General features: G+C 46.0%; 1 protein-coding gene across 6 annotated transcripts in view; it reads right to left on the minus strand.

Moving 5' to 3' along the window:
* Positions 1–25,643, minus strand: part of LOC106560244 (collagen alpha-1(XIX) chain) — a 242,966-nt gene that overhangs the window by 152,925 nt on the left and 64,398 nt on the right. For all 6 annotated transcript variants that reach the window (XR_006760420.1, XM_045701046.1, XM_045701045.1 and 3 more), the window contains exons 15-17: positions 17,564–17,599; positions 11,840–11,869; positions 8,532–8,585 (exon numbers count right to left, since the gene is read on the minus strand). Coding sequence is in view for 5 of the 6 variants with exons in the window: in XM_045701046.1 (XP_045557002.1) it covers positions 8,532–8,585; positions 11,840–11,869; positions 17,564–17,599 (120 nt within the window). In the remaining variant the exon portion in view is untranslated. The remainder of the gene's footprint in view (positions 1–8,531; positions 8,586–11,839; positions 11,870–17,563; positions 17,600–25,643) is intronic.

Genomic DNA, 25,643 nt, shown 5'->3' on the forward strand with positions numbered 1-25,643 from the left:
TCTAGCACTGAGATGCAGTGCCTCAGACCGCTGAACCAGGGTGTCTGTGGTGATACCTCTAGCACTGAAATGCAGTGCCTCAGACCGCTGAACCAGGATGTCTGTAGTGATACCTCTAGTACTGAGATGCAGTGCCTCAGACCGCTGAACCAGGATGTCTGTAGTGATACCTCTAGCACTGAGATGCAGTGCCTCAGACCGCTGAACCAGGATGTCTGTAGTGATACCTCTAGCACTGAGATGCAGTGCCTCAGACCGCTGAACCAGGGTGTCTGTAGTGATACCTCTAGCACTGAGATGCAGTGCCTCAGACCGCTGAACCAGGGTGTCTGTAGTGATACCTCTAGCACTGAGATGCAGTGCCTCAGACCGCTGAACCAGGATGTCTGTAGTGATACCTCTAGCACTGAGATGCAGTGCCTCAGACCGCTGAACCAGGGTGTCTGTAGTGATACCTCTAGCACTGAGATGCTGTGCCTCAGACCGCTGAACCAGGATGTCTGTAGTGATACCTCTAGCACTGAGATGCAGTGCCTCAGACCGCTGAACCAGGATGTCTGTAGTGATACCTCTAGCACTGAGATGCAGTGCCTCAGACCGCTGAACCAGGATGTCTGTAGTGATACCTCTAGCACTGAGATGCAGTGCCTCAGACCGCTGAACCAGGATGTCTGTAGTGATACCTCTAGCACTGAGATGCAGTGCCTCAGACCGCTGAACCAGGATGTCTGTAGTGATACCTCTAGCACTGAGATGCAGTGCCTCAGACCGCTGAACCAGGGTGTCTGTAGTGATACCTCTAGCACTGAGATGCAGTGCCTCAGACCGCTGAACCAGGGTGTCTGTAGTGATACCTCTAGCACTGAGATGCAGTGCCTCAGACCGCTGAACCAGGATGTCTGTAGTGATACCTCTAGCACTGAGATGCAGTGCCTCAGACCACTGAACCAGGGTGTCTGTAGTGATACCTCTAGCACTGAGATGCAGTGCCTCAGACCGCTGAACCAGGATGTCTGTAGTGATACCTCTAGCACTGAGATGCAGTGCCTCAGACCGCTGAACCAGGATGTCTGTAGTGATACCTCTAGCACTGAGATGCAGTGCCTCAGACCGCTGAACCAGGGTGTCTGTAGTGATACCTCTAGCACTGAGATGCAGTGCCTCAGACCGCTGAACCAGGATGTCTGTAGTGTTACCTCTAGCACTGAGATGCAGTGCCTCAGACCGCTGAACCAGGATGTCTGTAGTGATACCTCTAGCACTGAGATGCAGTGTCTCAGACCGCTGAACCAGGATGTCTGTAGTGATACCTCTAGCACTGAGATGCAGTGCCTCAGACCGCTGAACCAGGATGTCTGTAGTGATACCTCTAGCACTGAGATGCAGTGCCTCAGACCGCTGAACCAGGATGTCTGTAGTGATACCTCTAGCACTGAGATGCAGTGTCTCAGACCGCTGAACCAGGATGTCTGTAATGATACCTCTAGCACTGAGATGCAGTGTCTCAGACCGCTGTTCCACTCAGGAGCCCATTGTACCAGCGTTGTAGTAGAGCTAGTTAGTAGTGAAGGGAGGAAGGAGAGCAACACTGTGATTCTGTTGATAGCTCAGAAGATGAGTCCAGATGTATTGCTCTAACAGGGAAGTTATTCAGTTACTCAGTTATCGGTTCAGTCTTATTGTAACCGATGTGAAATGGCTAGTTAGTTAGCGGTGGTGCGCGCTAATAGCGTTTCAATCAGTGACGTCACTCGCTCTGAGACCTGAAGTGGTTGTTCCCCTTGCGTTGCAAGTGCCGCGGCTTTTGTGGCGCGATGGGTAACGATGCTTCGTGGGTGTCAGTTGTTGATGTGTGCAAGGGTCCCTGGTTCGAGCCCAGGTTGGGGCGAAGAGAGGGACGGAACCTACACTGTTACATTGATGCTGTTGACCCGGATCATTGGTTGCTGCGGAAAAGGAGGAGGTCAAAAGGGGGGTGAGTGTAACCGATGTGAAATGGCTAGTTAGTTAGCGGTGGTGCGCGCTAATAGTGTTTCAATCAGTGACGTCACTCGCTCTGAGACCTGAAGTGGTTGTTCCCCTTGCGTTGTGGCGCGATGGGTAACGATGCTTCGTGGGGTGTCAGTTGTTGATGTGTGCAAGGGTCCCTGGTTCGAGCCCAGGTTGGGGCGAGGAGAGGGGCGGAAGCTATACTGTTACATTATCACAGACCCTAATTGTCACGATCGTCAAAAGGATTAGACCAAGGTGCAGCGTGGTGAGTGTTCATCTTATTATTTATTTTAAATCAGAACACTTAAACAAAATAATAAACAAATACAAACGACCGTAACGTCTTGCAGGCTAATAATGAGCAGTACAAAAATAAGATCCTACAACTTCAGGTGGGAAAGGCTGCCTAAGTATGGTTCCTAATCAGAGACAACGATAGACAGCTGCCTCTGATTAGGAACCATACTCGGCTCAACACAAAGAAATAGACACCATAGAATGCCCACCCCACACCCTGACCTAACCACATAGAGAAACAAACCATCTCTCTCAGGGCGTGACACTAATGCCCAGAAGCTGCCAACGCCAACAAGTTTCCCACTGTCAAATCCCAAATCCTCACGTCTCATTCCCTTTAACATGCACAAAACAACATGCTCCTTTCAAAGTACTCAGTCCTGACTTCTCTCTGTCTTATAACAGACCCAAATGTCACACTATTCCATTTGTAGCGCACTATTTATTACAAGGGTGCATAGGGCTATACAGAAAAATAGTGCTCTATTTAGGGAATAGCCATTTGGGACACAACCTGATGTCCATTTGCTGCCAATGCCGAGCAGCTTTACAGTGTAAAACCCCCAGATCCCTACACCACCGCTCCCCTAGTCCCTGTTCCTCTCTGGTCCAGTGTAGGACACAGCCAACCTACAATGACGACATGAAGCTTAGCACATCATCACAGGAGCTTCTGATTCATATTTGACTGTGTCGCCAGCGGCAAGGAGAGACATCCTTTTAACAGGCACCCTCCTCTTCCCTTTGGATCTCCTGCAGAGTGTTAGAGCCTGCGTCCCAAATGGCACCCCTGTTCGCACACTACTTTAAACCAAAGCCCACAGGGTGCGCATAGGCCTCTGGTTAAAGGTAGTGCACTATATAGGTAATAGGGTGTCATTTGTGACACAGTCCTAGACTGCCATTCCCAGTCAATGCTACTGTATGCATAATGGATGGCAAGCAAGCCACATGACTATTAATGGTGCTACCCTCCACCATGGTGTGATGCAGACACAAGGCTTTATTATTGAAAACAACACACACACACACACACCACCACCTTAATGACTACAAAGTCCAACTCCAAAGCATTTCTCATCTTTCCTGCAGACTGTATGACAGTGGACTACCCCCTTACTGCCATCCTGACGTGTTGTTAAGGTCAACCATTAAAGTCATGTGATCAAACAGAGATATACAACTGTGTTGTGATTTATTATGGAGTCACATGGAGGACAGTGAAGGACCATGTTATACTGACTTGACATCCTCCTATGCTATATTTAAGCAATAAGGCATAAGGGGGTGTGGTATATGGCCAATATACCATGGCTAAGGGATAGTCTTAGGCAATATACCACGTCCCTTAGCCGTGGTATATTGGCCATATACCACACCCCATCATACCTTATTGCTATTATAAACTGGTCACCAACATAATTAGAGCAGTAAAAACAAATGTTTTGTCATATCCACGGTATACGGTCTGATATACCACGGCTGTCAGCCAATCAGCATTCAGGGCTCGAACCACCCAGTTTATATATATATTAACAGGTCTCTCTTGTAAAAGAGATTTGTCTCAATGAGAGTAGCCTGTATAAATAAAGGTACATGAATACGTCTTTGACCAGAAATGATTGAAATACACCCTTTCCTTCTCTGCTCCTGTTCCCCTGTTCCCACCTGTTCCAAAGCCCTCTTACGTCTCTTTAAAGGGAGACGTACGGTCGGGGCCTGATCGGTTGTTTTTCTTCAACTGAACAGAAGCAGACAGTGTGAGAGGGGCTGTGTTGGACGACAGCTTATACCTCAAATCAAATGTCTAATCCAATACCTTGATAGTAGCTTGATACTTCCGTCTACTCCGTAAAGGTCTTGAGCGCTCAGAGACAGTGAAGTCAAGAGATTCCGTGGCAGCTGAGGCCACCTTACCAAGTGGAAACCCAGAAGGTGTGAAAGGCAGACCTGGGTTCAAATACTATTTGAAATTGTTCAAATACTGTCGAGCGTTACCCTTCCTGAAGTGCCAGACGTGCAGATTTGGGACTATTCTATTGGTTCCATTGCGCATTGGCTAACTCAATCAAGCACAATCAAAGTATTTAAAATTATTTTCAGTAGTATTTGAACCCAGGTCTGGGAACTCACAAGGTGTAAAACTAAGGTGTAATGTTGGGTGAGGGTTTGTTAATTGGGTGAGAGATATCAACTGGCCTTCTAGCGAGAGAGAGAGTGAGAGAGTGAGAGAGACCCGACCCCAATAATACGTCTTCTTTCCTGTCCTTATTAAACCACAGGCTTCCCAAGACACAGGTTGATCAACAACTTCCCTGGGATACATGTGACAGGTTCAGAGCTTTAACCACCTAAAGCTGATTGGTGCACCATTGCGTCAAAAGTGCATAGTTTATATTTATATTAATAAAATCTGTTAGAAACTTACCAGGTTTTTGTTTTTCATTGAAAGCTGACATTCCGCTGAATAAGTGGCTCGTCGAGCTCTGGGTATCACAGCCTACGTAAGGCGATGGCAGATGTACAGTTAATCTGGATTTCCCTGGACACGTCATGGGATGGTAGTCTATTTTATCTCAACGTATACAGATCTACACTGTGTTACACAATCACAGACTTTATTGTCACTTTGTCCTAGGACGTCACACAACTAACAGGAAGTCAATTTGTGATTTCTCAGTTTCATATGGGCCACATGTGACAGCTTCAGGGCTTTAAATGGGGGAAACTTTAGCACCTTCATAGTAACCAGGAAGCCATGCAGGCCAGCAGCCATCAAAGACAAGACCTGCGGCACAAATGGAACCCTTTGTACTATTCAAAAGTAGTGCATTACCACATAGGGCTCTGCTTAGAATTAGTGCACTACCTCATAGGGCTCTGGACAAAAGTAGTGCACTACCTCATAGGGCTCTGGTCAGAAGTAGTGCACTACCTCATAGGGCTCTGGTCAGAAGTAGTGCACTACCCCATAGGGTTCTGGTCAGAAGTAGTGCACTACCCCATAGGGTTCTGGTCAGAAGTAGTGCCCTGCATACAGCAGGGAACAGGACTCCATTTGGGACCCATCCTGGGTATTAATAGAGAGGTTGTGTGTGTCTTCAACAGAAGAACATTTTTTGACACTGATTCAAATGGCCGACTGGCTTAGTGTAACGACCACTCCACTCACACATTACTACTGAAGGAGATACCCTTCCACACCTGACCTGGGTTCAATTAGTATTTGAGTTCTTTCAACAACAACAAAAAGAAGCATTTGAATGAGCCTGACTAGAGTGCCAGTTGACAGGGTTTTTGCCTATTCCTCCAGATCCATCACGCCAGGCGAGCTCAAATGAAGTGCAGTTAAAAAGAAAGAAAACAAATCATATTTGAACCCAGGCATGTTCCACACTCAAGAAGACATTAGTTTAAATGCAACTTTATTCCCCTATGGGGCTCACTGCTTTTAATGAACAGTGGTCCAAACCCAGCGAGGAAACATTACAACATGCTGATTGGACTCCAATTGGGCTCCAAACACAGACTGAAACCAATTAAAGGTGTTATGATTGGGTAGAAATTGGACATTATGTTCAAGTTCTCATAGAGGTCACGTTATAATTGTGACCTTTGACACCGAGCGATTCAGTTGCCTCCGAGGTCAGATCCGCTATGTTGCAACGTTCCACTTCTGGTGTGAGGATATAGACAGTAGCACCCGCCATCAGCTCTAACTAACTTCCCATTTGAATTCTCTCTTTCTGTCCAGGAATTCTTGCATTGAGAATGTGATTCACTGTTAGCTCATGCAGTGTCAGTGAGAGCTATGGAAAAGTTCAGGAATAGCACTAAACTGTTGATATACACTGAGTGTACTAAACATTAAGAATACCTTCATTATTAAGAACCCCCCCACTCCCCCCTTTTGCCCACAGAACAGCCTCAATTCGTCGAGTCATGGACTCAGAAAGGTGTCGAAAGCATTCCACAGGGATGCTGCTCATGTTGACTTCAATGCTTCCCACAGTTGTGTCAAGTTAGCTGGATGTCCTTTGGGTAGTGGACCATTCTTGAAAGACACGGGTAACTGTTGAGCGTAAATTACCCAGCAGCATTGCAGTTCTTGACATAAACTGGTGTGCCTGGCACCTACTACCACACCCTGTTCAAAGGAACTTACATATTTTGTCTTGCCCATTCACCCACAATCCATGTCTCAACTGTCTCAAGGCTTAAAAATCCTTATTTAACCTGTCACCTCCCTTTCATCTACACTGACTGAAGTGGATTTAACAAGTGACATCAATAAGGGATCATAGCTTTTATCTGGATTCACCTGGTCAGTCTATGCCATGGAAAGAGCAGGTCAAATCAAATCAAATCAAATTGATTTACATTTTACATTTTAGTCATTTAGCAGACGCTCTTATCCTGAGCGACTTACAGTAGTGAATGCATACATTTCATTTCATGCATTTATTATATATATATATTTTTTTTTTGTGTAACTCTGTGTTGTCGTATGTGTCGAACTGCTCTGCTTTATCTTGGCCAGGTCGCAGTTGTAAATGACAACTTGTTCTCAACTAGCCTACCTGGTTAAATTAAGGTGAAATAAAATAAATAAATAAAATCACCTAATCATGATCCTCCGTTTAGAATGCAAGTTGATTAATCAGCTGTGTTTGCTAGGGATGGAGAAAACGTGTGACACCAATCAGGCCTCTAACAAGTCATCTTTCAGCTTGCTTCTTAAGTCAATACACTATACTTACACTACTTACGTTTGAAAACCAACATAACGGGACAATCTCAACACTCCCTACAGTGCAATCCTTACAATTTGGTATTTGGTATTTTATCAGGATCCCCATTAGCTGTTGCAAAATGATCCACAGTACTGTAGTGTGTGGCTCATAACCACAGGAGGTTGGTGGCACCTAGTGGTAATGACTGGAGCGGAATCAATGGAATGGTATCAAATACATCAAACATATGGTTTCAATGTGTTTGATGCCATTCCATTTACTCCGTTCCAGCTGTTCTCTCCTCAGCAGCCTCCTGTGTTCAAAACAGGTGGTCACAGTTTTATAGGTAGCCAGCCTTGTTTTGGAAGTTGGACCCATCCGATACTGGTAACATACAGGTGTAGGATCTTAATATGAGCCAGTTTGCTACAGCAGGAAAATAATCCTGCATTAACAGGAAATGTGCATTTTTGTAGGGGTTGATACATTTTTAGGAAGAGAAAATCAGGTCAAAAATCTTAACGTGGAAAGACTTTTAAGAAGCCTTTTTAAACCTAAAATACCTCAACTTTCTCCTGTAACAGGGTGATCAAATTAAGATCCTGCATCTGAAGCACTGCTTTGCTTTATTCTTATAACTGCAACATAACATGCATGCTGTAGTTTAATCAAGGCTAAGTTGAATGCAAAAAGATGTATGCAATCACTACTGTAAGTCGCTGTGGATAAGAGCGTCTGCTAAACCACTAAAATGTAAAAATTATATTGACCACTGCAGTACCTCTAGGAATTGGTGAGAGCTCTAAGATTGCTCGAATGTAGCAAGGGGTGAAATCCAAGTGGGCCAAGTGGGTAGAACTGGAATGTTCTTGTTTGTACAGTCACAGCCATTGTTCTTTTAACCATGTATGGCCCTTTATAGGAAACATAACACTGCTTAGGACAGCTGCCTGCTGGGACTGGCCACGTGTGCTGCCAGTCATGTTGACCTCTCTGAGACATTTATTAAACGTAGTCAAACTATTAGCATTCCCCCAGGGCTCGACCCTACCAGGCCCACCCAGGCCCTACCAGGCCCACCCAGGCCCACCCAGGCTAACTCAGGCCCCTACAGGCCGTCCCCAGGGAGGGGGTCCAGAAGCAGGAGCTAGGCCCAGCCCAGGCTAACTCAGGCCCCTACAGGCCGTCCCCAGGGAGGGGGTCCAGAAGCAGGAGCTAGGCCCAGCCCAGGCTAACTCAGGCCCCTACAGGCCGTCCCCAGGGAGGGGGTCCAGAAGCAGGAGCTAGGCCCAGCCCAGGCTAACTCAGGCCCCTACAGGCCGTCCCCAGGGAGGGGGTCCAGAAGCAGGAGCTAGGCCCAGCCCAGGCCCACCCAGGCCCACCCAGGCTAACTCAGGCCCCTACAGGCCGTCCCCAGGGAGGGGGTCCAGAAGCAGGAGCTAGGCCCAGCCCAGGCCACACAAAGAGTAGCAGTGCCTGTGTGTGATTGTGTGTGTGGCATTTACTCACCCTTTTGCCCTCTTTGCCCAGAGCCCCCGTCTGACCTGGCAACCCAGGGGATCCCTAGGGACAGAAGACAGAAGGGTATCAGAGCAGGGCTGTCATTTGTGTATGGCCAGGCTTTGGGTGTTGCGTTACCCGAGCTTCATGGTCTAGGCCTCTTATAGCACCAGTAACACTGGACACATAGCCTAACATTCCGCTGTTTGACACGCTATTGATATTCTGCCATTTGTTGAAATGTCGCTTCTGTGTAAGAGAGAGAGGGGCTGGATGCTAGCCTGGTTCCAGATCTGTTTGTGCTATCATGCCAATGCCTTCCTACTCATTGCCATGCCAAAGGAAGATTGGCTCGACAAGGACAGCAATGGACCAGGCTAGCTGGATGCTGGATGGATTCCTAGATAGGCTGGTTGGATGGCATTCAGTGTTAGAATGAGTGTGTATCCAGCTTGTTTCTGTGGAGACAGATGTAAACTCATGGCCTCATCCCAGACCTGTTGCCAATGACAATATGAGTTAGAAAGGCAGCACAGACAGATCCTGGATCAGGCTATGGGTTAACAGCTTGTTGCTTATAAAGCTGCTATGGAGACAGATGTTAGAGCCACATGTTCTCAGCACACCAGTGGAGGCTGCTGACAGGACGGTTCATAATAATGGCTGGAACGGAGCAAATGGAATGGCATCAAACACATGGAAACCATGTGTTTGATGTATTTAACACCATTCCACTGATTCCGTTCCAGTCATTACCACGAGCCTGTTCTCCCCAACCTCCTGTGCCACCAACCTCCTGTGCAGCACAAAGACCACTGGCTGCCTAGTTGGCTTAATTGCTGTATGAAAATACCTAGATCTGATTTCATTCAAGTTTAATTGCTGGTGCTGGGCGTACCGTATCTCCAGTTAAGCCAGGTAGACCCTGTCAGATGCAAAACATAGGTGTAAGACTGGTTACATAGGTGTAAGACTGGTTACATATGTGTAAGACTGGTTACATATGTGTAAGACTGGTTACATATGTGTACGACTGGTTACATAGGTGTAAGGCAGAGACAAAGTAGAGTTGCGATTCAACGGCTTAGACATGAGACGTAGGTGGCAGCGTCTACAGGCAATCACGGATTACAAAGGGAAAACCAGCCACATCGCGGACACCGACGTCTTGCTACCAGACAAGCTAAATACCTTGTTTGCGTGCTTTGAGGATAACACAGTGCCACCGACGTGTCCTGCTCCCAACGACTGTTGGCTCTTGTTCTCCGTGGATGACGGGAGTAAGACATTTAAACGTATTAACCTTCGCAAGGCTGTCGGCCCAGATGGCATCCATAGCCGCGTCCTCAGAACATGCGCAGACAAGCTGGCTGGAGTGTTTACGGACAAATTCAATCCATCCCTATTCCAGTCTGCTGTCCTCACATGCTTCAAGATGTCCACCATTGTTCCTGTTCCCAAGAAAGCTAAGGTAACTGAACAAAATGACTATCGCCCCGTAGCACTCACTTCTGTCATCATGAAGTGCTTTGAGAGACTAGTCAAGGATCATATCACCTCTACCTTTCATGACACCCTAGTCCCACTTCAATTTTCTTAATACCCCCAATAGATCCACAGACGATTAAATTGCCATTACACTGCACACTGCCCTAACCCATCTGGACAAGAGGAATACCTATGTAAGAATGCTGTTTATTGACTACAGCTCAGCCTTCAACACCATAGTACCCTCCTATCCTCCCTGTTCACCCATGACTGCGTGGCCACTCACAACTCCAACTCAATCATCAAGTTTGCAGAGGAGGTGAGGGCCCCGGCTGAGTGGTGCCAGGAAAATAACCTCTCCCTCAACGTCAACAAAACAAAGGAGCTGATGGTAGACTTCAGGAAACAGCAAAGGGAGCAAGCCTCTATCCACATCGATGGGACCGCAGTGGAGAAGGTGGAAAGCTTCAAGTTCCTAGGTGTACACATCACTGAAACTGAAATGGTCCACCCACACGGACAGTGGTGTGAAGGTGCAACAGCGCGTCCACAACCTCAGGAGGCTGAAGGAATTTGTCTTGGTCCCTAAAACCCTCACAAACTTTTACAGATGCACAATTGAGAGCATCCTGTCGGGCTGTATCACAGCCTGGTATGGCAACTGCACCGCCCGCAACCGCAGCGCTCTCCAGAGGGTGGAGAGGTCTGCCCAATGCATCACCGGGATCATACTGCCTGCCCTCCAGGACACCTACAGCACCCGATGTCACAGGAAGGCCAAAAAGATCATCAAGGACAACAACCACCCGAGCCACTGCCTGTCCACCCTGTTATCATCCAGAAGGAGAGGTCAGTACAGGTGCATCAAAGCTGGGACCGAGAGACTGAATAACAGCTTCTATCTCAAGGCCATCAGACTGTTAAATAGCCATCACTAGTCGGCTTCCACCCAGTTACTCAACCCTGCTGCCGTATATACAGGTACATAGACACGGAATCACTGGCCACTGTAATGATGGAACACTAGTCACTTTAATAATGTTTACATACTGCTTTACTCATTTCATATGTATATACTGTATTCTATTCTACTGTATTTTAGTCAATGCCACTCTGATATTGCTTGTCCTAATATTTATATATTTCTTAATTCCATTCTTTTACTTTTAGATTTGTGTGTATTGTTGTGAATTTTTAGATACTGCTGCACTGTTAGATATTACAGCACTGTTGGAGCTAGGAATACAAGCATTTCGCTATACCCACAATAACATCTGCTAAATATGTGTATGTGACCAATACAATTTGATTTGATTATGCCACAATATAAAGGCTCATATATGCTTTTAACAAGTTATGAAGCATTATATCTGCAGGCTTTAATTAAAGTGTTACCAAACATTTTTTTTATCAAACAAACAATGTTTTGAACATTTCAAATTACAAAGAATACTGTAGTTGTCATTCACAATGATGTTGCATGTCCGTACGCCATCAATATTAGGAACTCCCATAGTTCTCCAACATAACTCTTGCAGTTGTCATTCCTCCTCTGACAAGGCCTCATATAAACTGCTGTATGCCTGGGTCTATTGTAAATCTGACCTAGGCAGGGCCATTGTTCCGTGACAAATTATATAATAAAAAGTGCACTTCATCAAATTGATTTGGATCAGGAGGAGAGAGTTGTTTTGTTTCATTTATGGTTTATTTAACAGCCTGTCAGAACAGCATAGAGAGGTACGTGTTGGTGGGTACATAAGGATATGAGCTTCAGACTCAGTGTACCACATAAAAACAATGAAACGTCAAGGAAAATATGAATATACCTGATCTCCCTTGAGTCCCTCTTTCTCCACCTGAAACAAACAAGACAAAACAATGACAACTACAATATGACAGTTACAATATCAGTCTAATTGAAGACACATTATACACTATACAAAATAGGTCAATCAGAAGAACAAAACTGCATTGGTAGATTGATCAGAATGTGGCAGGTTATGGTTTTTGTAATCTCGTAACAATTCTTTGAAAAATCCTGCTATGAATGTGGGTCAGAAGGGACTGAGTCTAAGCAGTACTATTTGAACCCAGGTTAGGGCCTTTCACAGTCACACTCCTACTGGTGTTGTGGGTGGAAGGGAGGGGAGCAGACAGACAGACAGACAGACAGACAGACAGACAGACAGACAGACAGACAGACAGACAGACAGACAGACAGACAGACAGACAGACAGACAGACAGACAGACAGACAGACAGACAGACAGACAGACAGACAGACAGACAGAGTTGTCTGTCCTCACAAACTACTGTCCACATCCAGGGCCACAGATCAACCTATCAGCTTACACATCCATCCCAAATAAGTGGTGTTCCCTTTCAATTGGCATCCTCGCAAAAACACTGACGCCTTTTTCTTGGAAGCAGCAGCTGCAGAAAATAGCCATTCATAACATGACATGTGTACAGAATGTGAAAGTCACTCACAGGCCCCTGTCTCTGTGCTTAAAGGTGCAATCTGTAGTTGGTACATCAATTTTTGTACTTTTTTGGGGGGTGATATATACTCATGATAACTTCAAATGCTTCATGAGCTTAGTTCAACTGTGGAACCCCATCAAAACCCCAAATATAAGCTTCTATTTAACTCCATTGTTTGTAAACAATATAATTGTAAACAAACACTGTACATCAGGGGTAGGCAGTTCCTGTTTTGGATTTAATCGACCTGGAAGACCAAGTGTGTTGAATTTAGGCAATCACTGAACTGATCAATTAGCTCAGTTGGTCAGGTGTTGTGCCTAGTTAGAACAAAACCCTGCAGTACCTGTGAACTCCAGGAACAGGCTTGTCTACCCCTGCTGTATAGCTTCAGAACATGGTTAAAACTATCATTTTGATCTCATGGATGGGCAGTCCTTGCATCCATACAGTAGCTGTGTCAGCCCCATCCCTTCGCCGTTTACCAAAACTGTGATGGGTGGCGGCTTGTTTTTTTGAATCACAGATTGCCTCTTTAAAACGGTGGACAGAAATCTATCGTTTAACAAGGCGGCTGACAAGCCTTTGGTATCTGTGACAGCGGCTATAAACATGAATGACAGCTAGGAACCGTGATGCCCCTCTATAAAACACAAAGTTCTATCTCACAAAGTAATGCTTTACTAACTCAATTCATTCTCAATGTATATCATATGTACACAGTACTTGTAAAAGGGAAACCTTGGGTTAAACTGAATAGGGTATATCGGCTAGTTCATCTATACTACCATTTAGTAGCATTCAGTAGTGTTCAGACTATCACTGCAATGTTGTTTACAAGTCTGTTGTGAGAAGACCTGGTAACGCCAACCATGGTGTTCTTGATAGCCAGGATAGAATTTCTGTTATCCTGATTCGTCTCTTATTAATGTATAATTAGCTAGAGTAAATATCTCGTCAACGGTGACAGTTTTCGGTTGGGGTTTGGTAAGTATTTGGGTGACATGAAAGGGACGGTGTCACACACACTCTGCCTCGCTCCAGTGCTAATGGGACGTGGCAGGGCAGATAATTAGCTAACCACTCACAGTGTACTCTTAATCTCCACCCATCACCTCCCCTAACACCACCAGCCAGGCCCTGTGTGTATTAGTGTGTGTGTGTACGTGCGTGGGTTCATGCATTGTTTGTGTGTGTGCGCATGTACGTGCGTCTCTGTGAGTGTGTGTGTTCACCCATGCATGTGTGTGTATATTAATCTACCAGTCTCTGTCTAGGAGTTTCTAGGAGTTTCTAGGCTATGCTCCCACTAAGCTCCCTCTCCCCTGGGCTCATGTTAACAGAACTAGAGAGGACAAGCAGACAGTGCAGCCAGCCCAATTATAGGAGCACTATGCATGAAGCATGCTGAGGCTTCTACTGGGATTCACTAAACGCTGAGGGTCTACTGGGAGAGACTGGCGTCTAGAACTCCTAGACTGAGTTAGAAGAGAGGAGAGGAGAGCAGAGCAGAGGAGAGTTGAGGAGGGTTGAGGAGAGGAGAGTTGAGGAGAGGAGAGTTGAGGAGAGTTGAGGAGTTGAGGAGAGTTGAAAAGAGGAGAGTTGAGGAGAGGAGAGTTGAAAAGAGGAGAGTTGAGGAGAGGAGAGTTGAGGAGGGTTGAGGAGAGGAGAGTTGAGAAGAGGAGAGTTGAAAAGAGGAGAGTTGAGGAGAGTTGAAAAGAGGAGAGTTGAGGAGAGGATAGTTGAGGAGAGTTGAGGAGAGGAGAGTTGAGGAGAGGAGAGCTGAGGAGAGTAGAGCTGAGGAGAGCTGAGGAGAGGAGAGCTGAGGAGAGCTGAGGAGAGCTGAGGAGAGGAGAGTTGAGGAGAGAAGAGGTTTATTCTATTCTACTGAGCCATTTATTTTATGTTGGTATTCTTATATTTTATTATTTCTTATTGTTGTTGCATTGTCCAGAAGGAACCTGCCAGTAAGCATTTAATTGGACAGTGTCTACCATGTGTATCCTGTACATGTAATACCTACAATCGCACTCCACACTGCCCTTTCCCACCTGGACAAAAGGAACACCTATGTGAGAATGCTGTTCATTGACTACAGCTCAGCATTCAACACCATAGAGCCCTCAAAGCTCATCACTAAGCTAATGACTCTGGGACTAAACACCTCCCTCTGCAACTGGATTCTGGACTTCCTGATGGGCCGCCCCCAGGTGGTAAGGGTAGGCAACAACACGTCTGCCACGCTGATCCTCAACACGGGGGCCCCTCAGGGGTGCATGCTTAGTCCCCTCCTGTAGTCCCTGTTCACCCACGACTGTGTGGCCAAACACAACTCCAACACCATCATTAAGTTTGCTGACGACACAACGGTGGTAGGCCTGATCACCGACTACGATGAGACAGCCTATAGGAAGGAGGTCAGAGACCTGGCAGTGTGGTGCCAGGACAACAACCTCTCCCTCAATGTAAGCAAGACAAAGGAGCTGATCATGGACTACAGGAAAAGGAGGACCGAACAGGCCCCCATTAACATCAACGGGGCTGAAGTGGAGCGGGTCGAGGGTTTCAAGTTCCTTGGTGTCCACATCACCAACTATCATGGTCCAAACACACCAAGACAGTCGTGAAGAGGGCACAACAACGCCTTTTACCCCTCTGGAAACTGAAAAGATTTGGCATGGGTCCCCAGATCCTCAAAAGGTTCTACAGCTGCACCATTGAGAGCATCCTGACTGGTTGCATCACCGCCTGGTATGGCAACTGCTCGGCATCCAACCATAAGGCACTACAGAGGGTAGTGCGTACGGCCCAGTACATCACTGGGGCCAAGCTTCCTGCCATCCAGCACCTATATACTAGGCGGTTTCAGAGGAAGGCCCAAAAAATAGAGACTCCAGTCACTCAAGTCATAGACTGTTCTCTCTGCTACCGCACGTCAAGCAGTACCGGAGCACCAAGTCTAGGTCCAAAAGGCTCTTTAACAGCTTCTACCCCCAAGCCATAACACCGCTGAACAATTCATCAAATGGCCACCAGGACTTTTTCCATTGACAACCCCCTCCCATTTGTTTTTACACTGCTGCTACTCACTGTTTATTATCTATGCATAGTCACTTCACCCCTACCTACATGTACAAATGAGCTCGACTAACCTTTTCCCCCGCATATTGACTCGGTACCGGTGCCCCCTGTATATAGCCTCATTATTGTTATTTTATTGTGTTAATTTTTCTCTTTGTAAATATTTTCTTAACTCTATTTTCTTAAAACTGCACTGTTGGTTAAGGGCTTGTAAGTAAGCATTTCACGGTAAGGTCTACACCTGTTGTATTCGGCATATGTGATAACTTGTCGTCAACTTCTCTCACACATGTAGGTCCACCATGGATGCTACCTGCCACCCCCTTCTCATCTCCTCCTGCCCTTCCCATCCTTCCCCCCAGAGCTCCAGACCAGTGGTCTACCTGCCTGCTCTCCACCATGCTCCAAGCCCCAGGAGAGGTGTGGAGAGAGGGGGTTAACCATGCTCATCTACCCCTGTCTAGCCTCTCCTTGCCTGACCTCCCAGACAGCACAGAGGTGGATGGTAATGTGACACTGAGACTGTTCACCTGAGCAGTTCCAAATCCCATTCTCCCCTCCTCATCCCCCCCTCATAACCTCCTCCTTCCCCTCTCCTCATACCCCCTCATCCCTCCTCCTTCCCCTCATAACCTCCTCCTTCCCCTCTCCTCATCCACCCTCATCCCTCCTCCTTCCCCTCATAACCTCCTCCTTCCCCTCTCCTCATCCCCCCTCATCCCTCCTTCCCCTCATAACCTCCTCCTTCCCCTCTCCTCATCCCCCCTCATCCCTCCTCCTTCCCCTCATAACCTCCTCCTTCCCCTCTCCTCATCCACCCTCATCCCTCCTCCTTCCCCTCATAACCTCCTCCTTCCCCTCTCCTCATCCCCCCTCATCCCTCCTTCCCCTCATAACCTCCTCCTTCCCCTCTCCTCATCCCCCCCTCATCCCTCCTCCTTCCCCTCATAACCTCCTCCTTCCCCTCTCCTCATCCACCCTCATCCCTCCTCCTTCCCCTCATAACCTCCTCCTTCCCCTCTCCTCATCCCCCCTCATCCCTCCTTCCCCTCATAACCTCCTCCTTCCCCTCTCCTCATCCCCCCCTCATCCCTCCTCCTTCCCCTCATAACCTCCTCCTTCCCCTCTCCTCATCCACCCTCATCCCTCCTCCTTCCCCTCATAACCTCCTCCTTCCCCTCTCCTCATCCCCCCCTCATCCCTCCTTCCCCTCATAACCTCCTCCTTCCCCTCTCCTCATCCCCCCTCATCCCTCCTCCTTCCCCTCATAACCTCCTCCTTCCCCTCTCCTCATCCCCTCATCCCTCCTCCTTCCCCTCATAACCTCCTCCTTCCCCTCTCCTCATCCCCCCTCATCCCTCCTTCCCCTCATAACCTCCTCCTTCCCCTCTCCTCATCCCCCTCATCCCTCCTCCTTCCCCTCATAACCTCCTCCTTCCCCTCTCCTCATCCCCTCATCCCTCCTCCTTCCCCTCATAACCTCCTCCTTCCCCTCTCCTCATCCCCTCATCCCTCCTCCTTCCCCTCATAACCTCCTCCTTCCCCTCTCCTCATCCCCCCTCATCCCTCCTCCTTCCCCTCATAACCTCCTCCTTCCCCTCTCCTCATCCCCCCTCATCCCTCCTCCTTCCCCTCATAACCTCCTCCTTCCCCTCTCCTCATCCCCCCTCATCCCTCCTCCTTCCCCTCATGACCTCCTCCTTCCCCTCTTCTCATCCCCCCTCATCCCTCCTCCTTCCCCTCATAACCTCCTCCTTCCCCTCTCCTCATCCCCCATCATCCCTCCTCCTTCCCCTCTCCTCATCCCCCCTCATTCCTCCTCCTTCCACTTTCCTCATCCCCCCTCCTTCCCCTCTCCTCACCCCCCCACCCTCTCCTCATCCCCCCTGTGTGTGTGTGAGTGTGAGTGTGAGAGTGCGTGTGCGTGTGTGTGTGTGAGCGTGTACATTCATATGAAGACAGCTGCATAAAAGACTGCATACTTACACTTAGCCCAGGCAGACCTTGAAGACCCATATCACCCTGTGGGAGAGAGAAATTGTTGTTTTTTATCGTTGAACATATTAGTCATTCATCAATTTATTGACTCTTATATGGATTTTCCCTCAGCACCTATCACACCCAACATATAGTACAACACAGAACGTCAAGTGACACACATTCAGACGATTCATTTTGAAAGGAAGGAATTGCTGATATTCAATCATTCTCTTCGACTCTAAATACTGGCAGAGAGTATTACTACACTAAATAAATGTCTAAAGAAGTTACCTTCACGTCTAGCCAAGCGGCGGTACTTGCGGGAGGGCTTGTGCATGCAGAGCTTTAAAGGTCAGTCAAAATAAACATCACCTTGTGTTACTGCTTTATTTAGCTGTGTGTGTGTGTGTTGTCCACCACAGCTGGGTTCAAATACTATTTCACATCATTTCAAATACATTATCTGGGCTTGATTGAGCTTGCCTGGCAAAGCATAACTAAAAGAATAGTTGCAAATAGTATCAGAAACCTATGTCTGGTCTTCATACCAAATGGTACCCTATTCCCTAGGAACCTATGTCTGGTGTACGTACCACATGGTACCCTATTCCCTAGGAACCTATGTCTGGTGTACATACCACATGGTACCCTATTCCCTAGAAACCTATGTCTGGTGTACATACCACATGGCATCCTATTCCCTAGGAACCTATGTCTGGTGTACATACCACATGGTACCCTATTCCCTAGAAACCTATGTCTGGTGTACATACCACATGGCATCCTATTCCCTAGGAACCTATGTCTGGTGTACATACCACATGGTACCCTATTCCCTAGGAGCCTATGTCTGGTCTTCATACCAAATGGTACCCTATTCCCTAGGAACCTATGTCTGGTGTGCTGTCCATCCTATTCCCTAGGAATCTATTTCTGGTGTGCTGTCCATCCCATATAAGGAATAGGTTGCCATTTGGGACTCTGTCCTGGTTAAAGGTCAACATTTGTGTCAGGAAAAGAAGACTGTTTCGGGACAGTCCTTTATGTCAGGCAATGTGTGTGTGTGTGTGAGTGTGTGTGTGTGTTCTTTGCGTCAGGCGATGTGGTGTATGTGTGCGTGTGTACTTTCTGTCAGGCGATGTGCTGTGTGTGTGTGTGAGAGAGAGAGAGAGAGAGAGAGAGAGAGAGAGAGAGAGAGAGAGAGAGAGAGAGAGAGAGAGAGAGAGAGAGAGGTGGATAACATGATGTTATCAGATCTGACGGACGATAAAATAGGCATCGGCTTCATAACATCACGTAAAAAGCATTTGCAGTGTTAACACAGAGACATCCCTGACACATTGTTTAGTTAACGTGACAAGCCAGGTGGTAGATTCAGAGAAGGAAGGTTTCCCCATGATGACAATAGTAAACGTTAGCTCAATGTATCGCACACTTCCAACTACATTCTTCTCCACTAGTTTACTGTCTATTCTCACAAGCTGACTGTTTGTCTAGAAGACTTTACTTCTGACATTTACTTCTGCCACTGCCAGGTAGTTCCCAACTGTGTAAACTCCTTTGAATGAAGTAGCAAGAAGAGAGTAGTTTTCCCAAGACACAATGTAAACAGCACCTCTCAACCCCTCGGCCTACTCTCCTCTGTTTTTTCTACTATCTATTCTCACATGCACAAGCTGGATATTTCTCCATAATAGTATCTTCCTTCTCTATAAAACCTTCCCTCTGCCTGTTTTCAATGAAAATATGTTCACTATCCATTGAATTATGGTTTGTAAGCATGTGTCCTTTTAATGAATACATGTGTCCTATTAATGAATACATGTGTCCTATTAATGAATACATGTGTCCTATTAATGAATACATGTGTCCTATTAATGAATACATGTGTCCTATTAATGAATACATGTGTCCTATTAATGAGTACATGTGTCCTATTAATGAATACATGTGTCCTATTAATGAATACATGTGTCCTATTAATGAATACATGTGTCCTATTAATGAATACATGTGTCCTTTTAAATAATACATGTGTCCTTTTAAATAATACATGTGTCCTTTTAAAAATATGTTTCCTTTAAATAAAAGGTCCTTAATGGTTTGTCAGATCAGTGCTAGACTATAAGTGTAGTGGATAAATGAAGTCAGTAAAGAAGTGTTATGTCCTGCTTTAACAAAAGGACTTCCTTCACTGCTTGTCTTACATGCCATTTACCAGACAAGTGTTTAATCCAAAGAATCTTATAGTCATGCGTGCATATATTTTTTACATATGGTCCCAGGAATCAATCCCACTATCCTGGCATTGCCAGACCGATGCTCTACCAACTGAGCTACAGTATTTTGTTTACAATGACTTGCAACCATGGTACAAAGTTTTTAGACATTTGTCAAACTTTATGCCATTAACCAATTAGGTCTATATGATCTGGAAAGTTAAGATTATTTATGACTAATTATTTATTCATGACCGTTTGGGTTGTATTCACAGGTGTCTCACCCAAAATATTCCTTCCTGCTTGGGAATATTGAGGTACTCATTACTGTTCTGACCCAAAAATATAAATAATCACATTTGCCCCTCACTCCGATAGCTCTACAAAATAGACTCATTTGGTGCTCTCCCTCTCTCTCTCTCCTTCTCTCTCTCTATTTTGCTCTCTCCTCTTCAGAGAACCAAACAGATAGCTCATTAAAACTTCAAGGCTGGAAGACTGTGTACCTACAATAACCCTACAATCATACAGCAGCTCCCTCACCAATAATGAAAGTGGAAATGAATGTGTGTATGTGTGCATATGTGAGTACCGTTCGTGTAAATATGAACAATATGGTAACTAATTAGAGAATGGAAAACATTCCATCTCTTACAGAGCAAAGAAATCCCACTGTGGTTTTAGAGAATTCTTTCTACATATATTTTGAATTGCAATAAGAGGAATTTGCCTACTGTAATTCAAATTCCCTTTCAATGAACAGGCTATAAAAGAATGCTGATAATTAAGTCTCCACTGTATTTGTGAATGCGTTAAATCCCCAGCTTGCTGGACCCGTCTAGACTTTATTACTGTTCTGTCTGAGTTTTTTCAATGATGGTAAATAGTTCAACTTTTCATGTACCCATTTAGTGATCTAATTATATGGTAATAGAATGTATTTAGACTGACCACCAGCGAGGCATGAGGTTTTTTAGAAGGGTGTGTCTGGTACAAATAATTGGCATGTCTGACTGATCAGAAATACTATAATCTGGGCTGGACAGCAGATCAAGTTTGTAATGTGCTATGATGATAGTAGATCCTGTCCAATGATGTTCAGCCTGTTTGGTGAAATGACCAGTGGTCGAACAGATTGAATTCTGAAGTCAGACCATCAGTCATGCAACCTGGGTGGTTCGCTTTGTCACATGACCCGTTAATTCCTAATGTTTGTGTTCATCCATGAATGTACATGACTGTACAATGTTAATATACAAAGCCACCCTGAAAAAGGTGATGCGTTGTTGAAATCTACGTATCAAATAGTTGGGAACATGTATAGAGTACACAACTTCCTATCTTTCTCTACAGTTCACTCTCTGTTAGTCAGCACGTAGCCTACAGTTTACTGTCCGTTAGTCAGCACCTAGTCTACAGTAAACTCTCTGTTAGTCAGCACCTAGTCTACAGTTTACGCTACGTTAGTCAGCACCTAGCCTACAGTTGACTCTCTGTTAGTCAGCACCTAGCCTACAGTTTACTCTGTTAGTAAGCACCTAGTCTACAGCTGACTATCCGTTAGTCAGAACCTAGCCTCCAGTTTATTTTCCATTAGTCAGCACCTAGCCTACAGTTTACTCTCTGTCAGTCAGCACCTAGTCTACAGTTTACTCTGTTAGTCAGCACCTAGCCTACAGTTTACTCTCTGTCAGTCAGCACCTAGCCTACAGTTTACTCTCTGTTAGTCAGCACCTAGTCTACAGTTTACTCTCTCTTAGTCAGCACTTAGCCTACAGTTTACTCTCCGTTAGTCAGCACCTAGCCTACTGTTTACTCTACGTTAGTCAGCACCTAGCCTACAGTTGACTCTCTGTTAGTCAGCACCTAGCCTACAGTTTACTCTCTGTTAGTCAGCACCTAGCCTACAGTTTACTCTCTGTCAGTCAGCACCTAGTCTACAGTTTACTCTGTTAGTCAGCACCTAGCCTACAGTTTACTCTCTGTCAGTCAGCACCTAGCCTACAGTTTACTCTCTGTTAGTCAGCACCTAGTCTACAGTTTACTCTCTCTTAGTCAGCACTTAGCCTACAGTTTACTCTCTGTTAGTCAGCACCTAGCCTACTGTTTACTCTACGTTAGTCAGCACCTAGCCTACAGTTGACGCTCTGTTAGTCAGCACCTAGCCTACAGTTTACTCTCTGTTATTCAGCACCTACTCTACAGTTTACTCTCCGTTAGTCAGCACCTAGCCTACAGTTTACTCTCTGTTAGTCAGCACCTAGCCTACAGTTGACTCTTTCTTAGTCAGCACCTAGCCTACAGTTTACTCTCTGTTAGTCAGCACCTAGCCTACAGTTGACTCTCTGTTAGTCAGCACCTAGCTTACAGTTGACTCTCTGTTAGTCAGCACCGAGCCTACAGTTGACTCTCTGTTAGTCAGCACCTAGCTTACAGTTGACTGTCTGTTAGTCAGCACCTAGCCTACAGGTGACTCTCTGTTAGTCAGCACCTAGCCTACAGTTGACTCTCTCTTAGTCAGCACCTAGCCTACAGTTTACTCTCTGTTAGTCAGCACCTAGCCTACAGTTGACTATCTGTTAGTCAGCACCTAGCCTACAGTTGACTCTCTCTTAGTCAGCACCTAGCCTACAGTTGACTGTCTGTTAGTCAGCACCTAGCCTACAGTTGACTATCTGTTAGTCAGCACCTAGCCTACAGTTTACACTCCGTTAGTCAGCACCTAGCCGACAGTTCACTCTCCGTTAGTCAGCACCTAGCCTACAGTTTACTCTCCGTTAGTCAGCACCTTGTCTACAGTTGACTCTGTTAGTCAGCACCTAGCCTACAGTTTACTCTCTGTTAGTCAGAACCTTGCCTACAGTTGACTCTCTGTTAGTCAGCACCTAGCCTACAGTTTACTCTCTGTTAGTCAGAACCTTGCCTACAGTTGACTCTGTTAGTCAGCACCTAGCCTACAGTTTACTCTCTGTTAGTCAGAACCTTGCCTACAGTTGACTCTGTTAGTCAGCACCTAGCCTACAGTTGACTCTCTGTTAGTCAGCACCTAGCCTACAGTTTACTCTCTGTTAGTCAGAACCTTGCCTACAGTTGACTCTGTTAGTCAGCACCTAGCCTACAGTTTAGTCTCTGTTAGTCAGCACCTAGCCTACAGTTTACTGTCCGTTAGTCAGCACCTAGTCTACAGTAAACTCTCTGTTAGTCAGCACTTAGTCTACAGTTTACTCTCTGTTAGTCAGCACCTAGCCTACAGTTTACTCTCTGTTAGTCAGAACCTTGCCTACAGTTGACTCTGTTAATCAGCACCTAGCCTACAGTTTACTCTCCGTTAGTCAGAACCTAGCCTACAGTTTACTGTCTGTTAGTCAGCACCTAGCCGACAGTTTACTCTCTGTTAGTCAGAACCTAGCCTACAGTTCACTCTCTGTTAGTCAGAACCTTGCCTACAGTTGACTCTGTTAGTCAGCACCTAGCCTACAGTTTACTCTCTGTTAGTCAGAACCTTGCCTACAGTTGACTCTGTTAGTCAGCACCTAGCCTACAGTTTAGTCTCTGTTAGTCAGAACCTTGCCTACAGTTGATTCTGTTAGTCAGCACCTAGCCTACAGTTTACTCTCTGTTAGTCAGCACCTAGCCTACAGTTTACTCTCTGTTAGTCAGCACCGAGCCTACAGTTTACTCTCTGTTATTCAGCACCTAGCCTACAGGTTACTCTCTGTTAGTCAGAACCTTGCCTACAGTTGACTCTGTTAGTCAGCACCTAGCCTACAGTTTACTCTCTGTTAGTCAGCACCTAGCCTACAGTTTACTGTCCGTTAGTCAGCACCTATTCTACAGTAAACTCTCTGTTAGTCAGCACCTAGTCTACAGTTTACTCTCCGTTAGTCAGCACCTAGCCTACAGTTGACTCTCTGTTAGTCAGCACCTAGCCTACAGTTTACTCTCTGTTAGTCAGCACTTAGCCTACAGTTTATTTTCCGTTAGTCAGCACCTAGTCTACAGTTTCCTCTCTGTTAGTCAGCACCTAGCCTACAGTTGACTCTCCGTTAGTCAGAAACTAGCCTACAGTTTACTCTCTCTTAGTCAGCACCTAGCCTACAGTTTATTCTCCGTTAGTCAGCACCTAGCCTACAGTTTACTCTCTGTTAGTCAGCACCTAGCCTACAGTTGACTCTGTTAGTAAGCACCTAGTCTACAGCTGACTATCCGTTAGTCAGCACCTAGCCTACAGTTTATTTTCCGTTAGTCAGCACCTAGCCTACAGTTTACTCTCTGTCAGTCAGCACCTAGTCTACAGTTTACTCTGTTAGTCAGCACCTAGCCTACAGTTTACTCTCTGTCAGTCAGCACCTAGCCTACAGTTTACTCTCTTTTAGTCAGCACCTAGTCTACAGTTTACTCTCTCTTAGTCAGCACTTAGCCTACAGTTTACTCTCCGTTAGTCAGCACCTAGCCTACTGTTTACTATACGTTAGTCAGCACCTAGTCTACAGTTTACTCTGTTAGTCAGCACCTAGCCTACAGTTTACTCTCTGTCAGTCAGCACCTAGCCTACAGTTTACTCTCTGTTAGTCAGCACCTAGTCTACAGTTTACTCTCTCTTAGTCAGCACTTAGCCTACAGTTTACTCTCCGTTAGTCAGCACCTAGCCTACTGTTTACTCTCAGTCAGCACCTAGCCTACAGTTGACTCTGTTAGTCAGCACCTAGCCTACAGTTGACTCTCTGTTAGTCAGCACCTAGCCTACAGTTTACTCTCTGTTAGTCAGCACCGAGCCTACAGTTTACTCTCTGTTAGTCAGCACCTAGCCTACAGTTTACTCTCTGTTAGTCAGAACCTTGCCTACAGTTGACTCTGTTAGTCAGCACCTAGCCTACAGTTGACTCTCTCTTAGTCAGCACCTAGCCTACAGTTGACTGTCTGTTAGTCAGCACCTAGCCTACAGTTGACTATCTGTTAGTCAGCACCTAGCCTACAGTTTACACTCCGTTAGTCAGCACCTAGCCGACAGTTCACTCTCCGTTAGTCAGCACCTAGCCTACAGTTTACTCTCCGTTAGTCAGCACCTTGTCTACAGTTGACTCTGTTAGTCAGCACCTAGCCTACAGTTTACTCTCTGTTAGTCAGAACCTTGCCTACAGTTGACTCTCTGTTAGTCAGCACCTAGCCTACAGTTTACTCTCTGTTAGTCAGAACCTTGCCTACAGTTGACTCTGTTAGTCAGCACCTAGCCTACAGTTTACTCTCTGTTAGTCAGAACCTTGCCTACAGTTGACTCTGTTAGTCAGCCCCTAGCCTACAGTTTACTCTCTGTTAGTCAGAACCTTGCCTACAGTTGACTCTGTTAGTCAGCACCTAGCCTACAGTTTAGTCTCTGTTAGTCAGCACCTAGCCTACAGTTTACTGTCCGTTAGTCAGCACCTAGTCTACAGTAAACTCTCTGTTAGTCAGCACTTAGTCTACAGTTTACTCTCTGTTAGTCAGCACCTAGCCTACAGTTTACTCTCTGTTAGTCAGAACCTTGCCTACAGTTGACTCTGTTAATCAGCACCTAGCCTACAGTTTACTCTCCGTTAGTCAGAACCTAGCCTACAGTTTACTGTCTGTTAGTCAGCACCTAGCCTACAGTTGACTCTTTCTTAGTCAGCACCTAGCCTACAGTTGACTCTTTCTTAGTCAGCACCTAGCCTACAGTTTACTCTCTGTTAGTCAGCACCTAGCCTACAGTTGACTCTTTCTTAGTCAGCACCTAGCCTACAGTTTACTCTCTGTTAGTCAGCACCTAGCCTACAGTTGACTCTCTGTTAGTCAGCACCTAGCTTACAGTTGACTCTCTGTTAGTCAGCACCGAGCCTACAGTTGACTCT

This window comes from Salmo salar, chromosome ssa18, assembly GCF_905237065.1.
Source record: "Salmo salar chromosome ssa18, Ssal_v3.1, whole genome shotgun sequence".
Taxonomy (NCBI): Eukaryota; Metazoa; Chordata; class Actinopteri; order Salmoniformes; family Salmonidae; genus Salmo; species Salmo salar.